General features: G+C 35.5%; 1 protein-coding gene across 5 annotated transcripts in view; it reads left to right on the forward strand.

Moving 5' to 3' along the window:
- Nucleotides 1-9,317, forward strand: part of HSD17B4 (hydroxysteroid 17-beta dehydrogenase 4) — an 84,288-nt gene extending 74,971 nt beyond the window's left edge. For all 5 annotated transcript variants that reach the window (XM_019027908.3, XM_055387263.1, XM_004042393.5 and 2 more), the window contains 2 exons: nucleotides 3,408-3,535; nucleotides 8,888-9,317. In XM_019027908.3, the coding sequence (XP_018883453.1) occupies nucleotides 3,408-3,535; nucleotides 8,888-8,977 (218 nt within the window). In that variant the 3' untranslated portion in view covers nucleotides 8,978-9,317. The remainder of the gene's footprint in view (nucleotides 1-3,407; nucleotides 3,536-8,887) is intronic.
- The last annotated feature ends 366 nt before the right edge of the window (nucleotides 9,318-9,683 follow it).

The following is a 9,683-nucleotide window of genomic DNA, read 5'->3' on the forward strand; positions in this document are numbered from 1 at the left end:
TGTAATATGGAATACATGTTTTATGTATTATATTTCCTTCCTAAAATCTGATTCCAAATTCCAAAACACATCAGCCTGAAGCACTTCATTCAGATAAGGACTTGTGGACCTGTACATGTATATAAATAATTCTTGTAGAACACAAGTGATAAGAGACATGGAAAAAAGTGCTCTCTGCTTTCAGAGAATGGGAGGATTGGTTCATTCAATGAACATTTGAGTATTTATATGCCAAGTTCTGTGCTAGGTGGAGACTACAAATATGAATTGACAGGATGCCTTTTTTTTTTTTTTTTTTTAAATCCATAGGGATAATTATTTACAGGCTGTGTGTCAGGAAAGGTGAAATACTGGGGTTGAGGAAACAAAGGTTGTTGCATTGCAGAGTGAAAGGAAGACCTCAATTAAGGAAATGGTAATAATGGAGAGGAGAGGGCCTATGTGGAACTATTGCTAAGATTGAATTGGCTAACTTAGCTACCGATTATGTCTAAAAATCAAGAGGAATGAGAAAGAGTCAAAACTAATACTGTGGTTTTGAGCTTGTGTGCTTGAGGATGTTTACTGCCTTACTAGAAGTATGAAACAGGTAGAGGAGGGAGGTTTGGGAGAGAAGAAGGTAAGTTGTGGTACCAACACTGTAGCCAACCAAGATCTGGACTAGATTGTGGGGACTGTGGGCCTGGAATTTAAGAGTAACTTCATAGCTGGAGGCAGAGAGTTGGAAAGCATATTTGAGGAATTAGTAGTTGGAACCAAGAACGTTGGCTTCATTCACCACCTTGCTTCATGACATGCAGGAAGAAAATGGAAGGAAAATCTTTGTTGGTCCTGCTGTTCCTGTTCACTTTATGGAATAATGGTTCTAAAATTTCCCTTTGTCTGTAAACAAAATGAATATCATAGAATTTGGCCCACAGGTTTTAAATATGCAATTTATCAGTATTTTAGGCAAAGACAATCCTATACTTTCAAATAGAAATCTATTGTTTGTATGTATCCAATACCTGTAAAATAATATTAGTGTAACTTTTTACAAAGGTTTATTTCCATGTGTTGAATACAATGTTGCTGAGCAAAATCTGTTTTGTTTTCTTTAGGATGATAGGTTTAAGCTGGTTGGCATTGAGCAGTTTGGTTGTTTTCCTCCTGAATTTAAATTTGGTTTCCTTTCACATGTTTATAATCATTTCCATTATAGGAACATAAGTGGAATTTACATTTAGTTGGCAAGATACTATGGATTTTTGTTTGAATATTGTTTTTGTTTGAATAAATAATAAAATGAGCTGAGTTTTAAAAGGCACGTACTATAATTAGTTGTGTAGAGTTAAGTCTGCATATCTGGACTAAATCCAAGCCTCCATTATGTACTATATATGTACTGTATGATGATGTGACTGGATGAGGATGTTCTTTGACTGTTAGAGGTTATCTATTTTGAATCTTAGACATTTGCCACAGTATGTAAGAATGTACAGAGGTTTGGGAACTGGCATTCTTTTGATACCAGAATAATTAATTCTTGAGGATACTGTGTGATCATTAAAACCTCTGAGCTCCTGGGTTGGTGCTCATCTTCTAGCAGTCAAACCAGATTGCCGCTTAGAATTCTCAACTTGGATATAAACTAAATCTCAAGGGTGTTGGTTCCAAACGTTGGATTTGGATTGAAATGAGTGTCTCATGCATTTATAGAAAAGCCTTGAAAGATTTTCCTTGAAAAGGAATATGCTCTCCAGTTAGGAATGGGGGCCTGTTTGTTGGAGGTGTATCTGCCTCAGGGTTACTCTCTATTCCCAAAGCAACAGTGACTGTTTCTTCTCTTACCAACAGCAGCTCCTGACTGCATGCTCATGTACATTTATCTTCAAAAGTACACACAAGTGCACGAAATCATTTAAAACAATTTCTGACTTTCCATCTTCTGTGTGTTATTCATCTTAATAACATCATTTTGTACTTTTTTTGTTTGAAACAATTTGAGAATTATAGAAAAGTTGCAAAAATACTAGAGAACTTTTGTCCTTCGTCCAGTTTCCTCAAATTGTTAAAATTTGTATCTTCTTTACTATGTTTTTCCATCATATGTGTTTTTTTCTTCTGAGGCATTTAAGAGTAACTTGCAGACATGATGTCCCTTTATGCCTAAGAGACTATGCTACTAGCATTTTCTAAGAACAAAGACATTCTCTTATCTATTCACACAACAAAGATCAATATCAGGAGATTAACATTGATGCAGTATGTTAGCTAATCTACAGATCTTGTTAATATTTCAGTTGTCCCAATAATGTCCTTTATAGCAAAACAATAATTATTATTCATTACTAAAATGAAGAAAGAAAAAGAATTGATCATGGTCCCATCTGGGATTATACATTACATTTGGTTCTTAGGTCTCTAGTCTGCTTTAATCTGGATGAGTTCCTCAGTCTTTGCTTTTCCCAATTTTGAGATATTTGAAGACTGGAGACCAATTATTTTATAGCCTGTTTCTTGGTTTGTTTTTAGTTGATGCTTTTCTCATGTTTAGTTTTAGTTTATGAACTTTTGGCAGGAATAACACAAAAGTAATATGCTCTTGGTGTGATTTTTAAAAACTTAATTTTTAACCTGGGTTTTTTTCTTTGTGTTTGTTATTACTAATATATATTATATATATATATATTTTTGGGGGGTAGACATCCTTCTTTCATGTGCTTTTCCATTTATCAAATAATTCCTAAGTATTTTCTCTTCAAGGAAGTATAGGGGATACAAAGACAAAACATGTTTGTGCCAGCAAAGACCTAATATTAAGGGAAGGTAGCATAAACAAAAACAGTTCCTTCTTTCTCCTGTAGTGACCCTTTGTGATTTGTAAAGTATATATCCTAATAAGATCCTCAGGGGTCTCCAAGTTTTCAAATGCCATATTCTCATCTGTTACCTCACCCCTCCCTCATTAAATGCTGTAAAGTATGACTGAAATTGTTATGGACTCTTTCAGAAGCTTAGTTATTAATAAATACAGAGCTAAAAATCAACAGTAAGATGCCTATAATGAATTCTGCCACTAAGAGAAAATGAATACAATCTCTTTCTTCATTTCTGCAATAAGATTAGCTGTGATCTTATAGGTGTCTATAAACTCAAGGTGATGGTGGTGGTTGCAGACCATGACCTGAGCCACTACAGAACTGGAAGTTCCACTTCTTTACCTCAAATTTCTGTATTCTTGTATTTCTATATTTTGCTTTTTTTCTAAATGACAGATAATGTATAATTGATAGGTAGAATATGTGTAGAATAAGTGCCACATTAACATGGAAACTATAGAAATGTCTGCATTTTACTTGGTTTATTTTACCCTAATTTTGTTGGAGAGAAAAAGATGCACATTGGTTTCTTCCTATTTTTCCCAGCTATTGACCTGAAAAGTGGTTCTGGAAAAGTGTACCAAGGCCCTGCAAAAGGTGCTGCTGATACAACAATCATACTTTCAGATGAAGATTTCATGGAGGTGGTCCTGGGCAAGCTTGACCCTCAGAAGGTAATGTTCTCAAATGTTCATTTATTCATTGTTTTATTGTTTCCTCTTTTGACAATTGCAGTTTTTAAGCTGATGCCCAAATTCTGATTTATAAGCCAGGTTTCTTACAACTCTGAAGATGACACAGTTGCTACTGATATTCTGGTTGACAGGTCATATATTTCTTTTTTAATGGAGTTTCACCTGACACTTTTTAAGACTGAACCCACATCTAGATTTTTTAATATATTCTGTTATGTGTTCAAAGGTGAAAAACCATATGACATTAGTAGGTACTACATAAAATTAGACATTCCCAATAAATAAGATTAAGAAATCATTGAATATTGGAACTAGAAGGATATTTTAACATAATAGCCCATGTCTTACTTAGGGTGAATCTTAGAGGCATTTCAGTGGAAAATCATGATTAACAGAAGAGTGCCTTCTGTGACGATTATTTAGTTAATATTATTATGAAACTTTTGACCAATCCACAAATATACAAAATTAAAGTAATTGATGTGGCAATTAGAATGGAGGAGAAAAATTTGTTATTTTCAATTTGTGATTATGTAGCTAGAAATTCCAAGGGAACTAACTTATTGATTCTTAGAATGAAGGAGTTCAAACAAATGGCTGAGTGCAGTTATTTAAAAATAGCTTTCACATAGGAGTAATTTGAATAAATGAGGAAATATATGATTTTCCTGTATAGAAAGACTAAAAGGAATTGTAAAGTAGTATAGTAGGTAAAAAGTAGTCTTTGGCATCAGATAAAATCTAAATTTGAATCTTGCCCCTGTCACTTCATCCAAAAACCTTAATTTTCTCATTTGTAAAATGAGTTTAATAATTTTAATGTTTACAAGGCTTGTTATAAGAACTAAACCCAATAATATGTATGAAGAGCTTAGTACAGTGCTTGGCAATGCAGTGAGCCCTCTGTTAATTTCTTTCCAGGAATTTATTTAGTACCTATTCAGGTTCTAGGTATTGGCTGAATTAAGACAAAACCCTACTGTATGGAGCTTCTTTTAGTGTACTAATGCAAAAGAAATAAAATCTCAAGTTAGAGAAGAGGAAGCCTGAGTATGGTGTTAGAGCAATGACTGGCAAACTTTTTCTGTAAAGGGTTACACAGTAAATATTTTAGGCTTTGTGGGCAAGATGGTCTCTGTTGCAGCTCTTCAGCTCTGCCATTGTAGCCTTAAAGTAGCCATAGAGAATATGTAAACAATGGAGTGTGACTGTGTTCCAATAAAACTTTATTTACAGAAACACACAGCCACTAGATCTGGTTCTCCAGCTGTTGTTTGCCAACCCTTGAGTTAGAATGTGACAGGACAGGGGAACTATTTTAAATAGGTTGTTTAAAATACCTTCTGGGGGTTTTCTAAGGTACCTGAAATGCCTGATAGAGATTTGAACAGAGTATCAGAATGAGTCATCAGACTAAGGAAAAAACTGATACAAAGGCCTGCCGCGCGAGGAACTTGGCTCCACTTAGTCTTCTCTGAGCTCCATAGTGAGAGAACCATCCCTCTACTTGACCACTCTGATGGGAAACTTTCTGGCGTGTCAAACTTACTGTGACCAAAATAGAACTTGTGATTTATTTTTCTCCCCCAGTCTCTTCCTTCTTAATTAGTGGCACCATCATCTATTTACCCAAATTAATAAGCCCAGAAATGTAAAAATTATCTTAGATTCCTTCTGCCCTTCTGTATCCTTTTCTTCCTTACTTCTGTCTGATCTTTCTCCAAAATATATCTTGAATTCATCTTCTCTTCCTCTCTAGGGATATCACTGTGATCCTAGCCTCTGTCATCTCTCACCTGTCTTACTTCTTCCAGTCTTGTCTCTCCCATTCAGTCTGTTGTTCTCCACCCAGGAGCCAGAGTAATCCTTTAAAAATGTAAATAAGATTAGATTATTTATGTATGTTAGTCATTTCTACTAGTTTCATTAATTACTGGTTCATATTTATCATCCCATTTGATAAAAAATCTCCAGGATTTCCTTTTGCACGTGTATAAAATCCAAGTTAGCTGTTACCATGTCGTGTATGATGTTTCTTTCCCTTGCTCCTTTTTCAGGCTTCATCCCATGCCACTTGCCCCATCACCTGTAATGCTAATTCTAGTTATTTTGTTGTTATTTTGTCCTTCCTTTCAGTTCCTTCCCATCAGCTTTTACTCCTTCAATGTCTATGCATTTGCCTTTTCTGGAATTTCTCCTCCTAGCTGTTTGCATGGCTGGCTTCATTTCATCCAAAGTAGTTTCTTCCTGTTATATTCTGATAACATCCTGTTTTCTCCTTCATTGCATTTATAACAGGCTTTAATTATTTGTTTACATTTTACTTTTTGACTCCCCTAGTTTAATGTTAGCTCTGTGAGAACAGGGACAGATATTCAGCCTAGCCTAGAATATTGCCTAGTATACTGTAGACATTCATACTCAGGTAGATTAAAGCAAATATAGAAGGAATGAAAGTTCAATATGAGAAGTTTAGGCTGTATAGAAATTAGAAACTTCTGCATGTCAGACTCTATAGTATATTTCCATAAATCGAGGGAAAAAAATAAAATGATGATACAGAGTATCATTCCAAAAATTCTGGAAAGCACTACAACCTCAATAGAAAAAGTGGACAAAAGTCCATCTATGATAGACTGCATTAAGAAAATGTGGCACATACACACCATAGAATACTATGCAGCCATAGAAATGGATGAGTTCATGTTCTTTGTAGGGACATGGATGAAGCTGGAAACCATCATTCTCAGCAAACTATTGCAAGGACAAAAAACCAAACACCGCATGTTCTCACATGTGGGAATTGAACAATGAGAACAGCTGGACACAGGGTGGGGAACATCACACACGGGGACCTGTCATGGGGTTGGGGGAGGGGGGAGGGATAGCATTAGGAGATATACCTAATGCTAAATGACGAGTTAACGGATGCAGCACACCAACATGGCACATGTATACATATGTAACAAACGTGCGCATTGTGCACATGTACCCTAGAACTTAAAGTATAATAATAATAATAAAAAAGAAGAAGTGGACAAAAGGTATGGAACAATAATTAATGAAATAAATAGAAATGACTAACATGCAAAAGAAAAAAATTTTTCCCAGTATCCAAAATTACAAATTAAAGCATGTTATTTTTGCCTCATATTTTCAAAGTGTAAGAAAATAGTATTTTTAAGGTTGGGATAAGATAATTTACACACAACTGGAGGGAACATAAAATTGGTATAGGCCAGGGACAATGTCTCGTGTCTGTAGTTCCAGCACTTTGGGAGGCCAAGGCAGGAGCATTGCTTGAGTCCAGGAGTTTGAGCCTGGGCGAGACAGTGAGAACCTGTCTCTACCAAAAAAAAAAAAAAAAAAATTAGCCTGGTGTGGTGGCACACACCTGTAGTCCCAGCTACTTGAGAGGCTGAGTTGGGAGGATCACTTGAGCCCAGGAGGCTTAGGCTGCAGTGAGTGTGATCATGCAGCTGTAGCCTGGGTGACAGAGCAAGACCCTGTGTCAATCAATCAGTAGTTGGTATAGCCTTTCTGGAAAGCACAGTGCTTCCAGACCTTCTTCCTTTATGGCAGTTTACAGTCTTACTACTTTTTGCATGGCACTCCTAGGCCAAACCATATACCTAACAGTTTCATTTATGAAGTAGTTCGAAACAATTAGTTTTTTGTGTTCAACCAGTATGACTGTATTTCCCTCCCAAATTAACAGTATTGGGAAAGTGTCCCTGAGAGAGTTTGCTGTGATGTCCGGTGCATGGCAGTGCAGAGTTTGGAAACTGGCAATATGGACGTATGGTTAAGGGCTTTAAGAAATAAGAAAATAGATAGGAGGAAAGATTTATGTACAAAATTATTCTGCTCAAAAATGTCCAAAATTGATATTTTTACTTCTAGTAATTAGGTGTTCTTGTTTTAGGTTGTAAATCTCTTTCAGAGTTTAGTACATAGCAGTCTGGCCTAAGTACTGACTCCTTCCCTGCATGAGTTGCAGACCATCGTTTTGTTTGTTTGTTTTTTGTAACTGCGTAGTGAAAGAAATCTTAGTTTTGAAATTCTGGTCTCCTGTTTGAATGCATTTGATTGTGACTGAATGAGCTCTCTCTGACTATTTCTGGAATAAAAAGTTGTTGCCTTTTCTCCAGTTCACGAGGGTTTGCTTCTGAGACTAAGTGCTGCTAGTTAACAAGTATTGTTAACAAGCATTGCTGAGCAAAGAACACCTGAGTTTAAGCCTTGGCCCTACTTCTTGCTGGCTCTGTAGACTTGAGCAGGTTATTTAATAAGCTCTCTGAAATTCAGTTTCTCATCTGTCAGCTGGGGTAAGAACTGCTGATGTGCCCACTTCAAATTGACAGCTATAATTCTTAAATGAGATTATATTTGTGGAGCTGCTTTGTAATGCTCAGTGTATATAGGTATCACTATTTTTTCCATTTAGCTAGAAATCTAGAGGCTTTTTCACTTCATATTTTATGTAAGCTATAAAAACTATGATTGATTATTTTTATTTTACTGATAGGGAATTTACACTGAAGGAGAACTTAAGGAACTTGCACCAGTTTCTGTATCAGGTTAGATACAAAACTGCTACAGGAACCCTTCGTTTTTAACACACCAGCTTTTGCTTGGTAATAATGATGAATTAATACTTTCTTATCACATGTCAAACTACTAAGCTAAGCACTGTACACATTATTTTATTTAACACGCACAATAGAGTTGTGTTATTTAGGGACTGTTGTTATGCCTTTTATAGATGAGGAGATTGAAGCTCACAGAGGCCACGTATCTAAGCATTTTCTCAAGCTCACCTTGCTATTAAGGGGCAGAGCCTGGATTTTAACTCAGGCATTCTGATGCTACAGCTGTGATCTATTCAACATTGTGTTATATTCTCTAATTTGTCATTTCGTGGCTTTCTAGTTCATGAAACTGTAGTAAATATTTTAAATCTGCTTTTAGAAGTTCTGAATTGAATATTTTTTTTAGGAATACAGTGTAGCCTTTTATTAATATGGTCTCAAATTGTAAGAACGTAAAGTAAAGCCAGAAACGTAGGTTGAAACAGAACTCCCAGATCCATGAGTTCAGATAAATTATTGTATAGTTTTCTAAAATACACAGGAGTGATTTTTCTTTTTTTAGATGTCTAAAAAAATGTGCTATCTATAGTTATTAAATTGTCATTGCTAAATAAAGGTTGCCTTTGTTGTCCAGAATTATTAGCTCAATTGTATTCAGTCTGAATAATCTTAAAAAAAAAAAAGAAATAAACTATAACATGGTAACAGTTGGCACTCTTTTTCCCTCCTCTCCTTGCAGGCATTCTTTAGTGGCAGGCTGAAGGCCAGAGGGAACATCATGCTGAGCCAGAAACTTCAGATGATTCTTAAAGACTATGCCAAACTCTGAAGGGCACACTACACTATTAATAAAAATGGAATCATTAAATACTCTCTTCACCCAAATATGCTTGATTATTCTGCAAAAGTGATTAGAACTAAGATGCAGGGGAAATTGCTTAACATTTTCAGATATCAGATAACTGCAGATTTTCATTTTCTACTAATTTTTCATGTATCATTATTTTTACAAGGAACTATATATAAGCTAGCACATAATTATCCTTCTGTTCTTAGATCTGTATCTTCATAATAAAAAAAATTTTGCCCAAGTCCTGTTTCCTTAGAATTTGTGATAGCATTGATAAGTTGAAAGGAAAATTAAATCAATAAAGGCCTTTGATACCTTTGTTTTTTTGTGATTTTCTGTTTTTTTATTTATTGATACCCCAGTTTTTATGTGAATTTCCATGTATGCACTCATTTTTCATACTTTGTTCTGATAGTATTCTGTTTTAAAGCAGGAGAAAAGTCTTTGTGCTCCCAAATAGTTTTCTTTCTTCTCCCCTCCCCTTTGCTGGAAATTCTTTACTACATATAATGTTTATAAATCTACCAAGTGTAGCTTTCTTGAAGAATCAGCAGTCTCAAATCAGAAAGATGGTCACTAGCAAGTACTGTCACATCACTGTTTTCCTCAGCATTTAGCTCTGATGAAGTGCACTGGGAGATGCTCTTTGGATGAGTTGGCTGCAGAGGTGACCAGCAGCAGGTGG

Source organism: Gorilla gorilla, chromosome 4, assembly GCF_029281585.2.
Source record: "Gorilla gorilla gorilla isolate KB3781 chromosome 4, NHGRI_mGorGor1-v2.1_pri, whole genome shotgun sequence".
In the NCBI taxonomy this organism is placed as follows: Eukaryota; Metazoa; Chordata; class Mammalia; order Primates; family Hominidae; genus Gorilla; species Gorilla gorilla.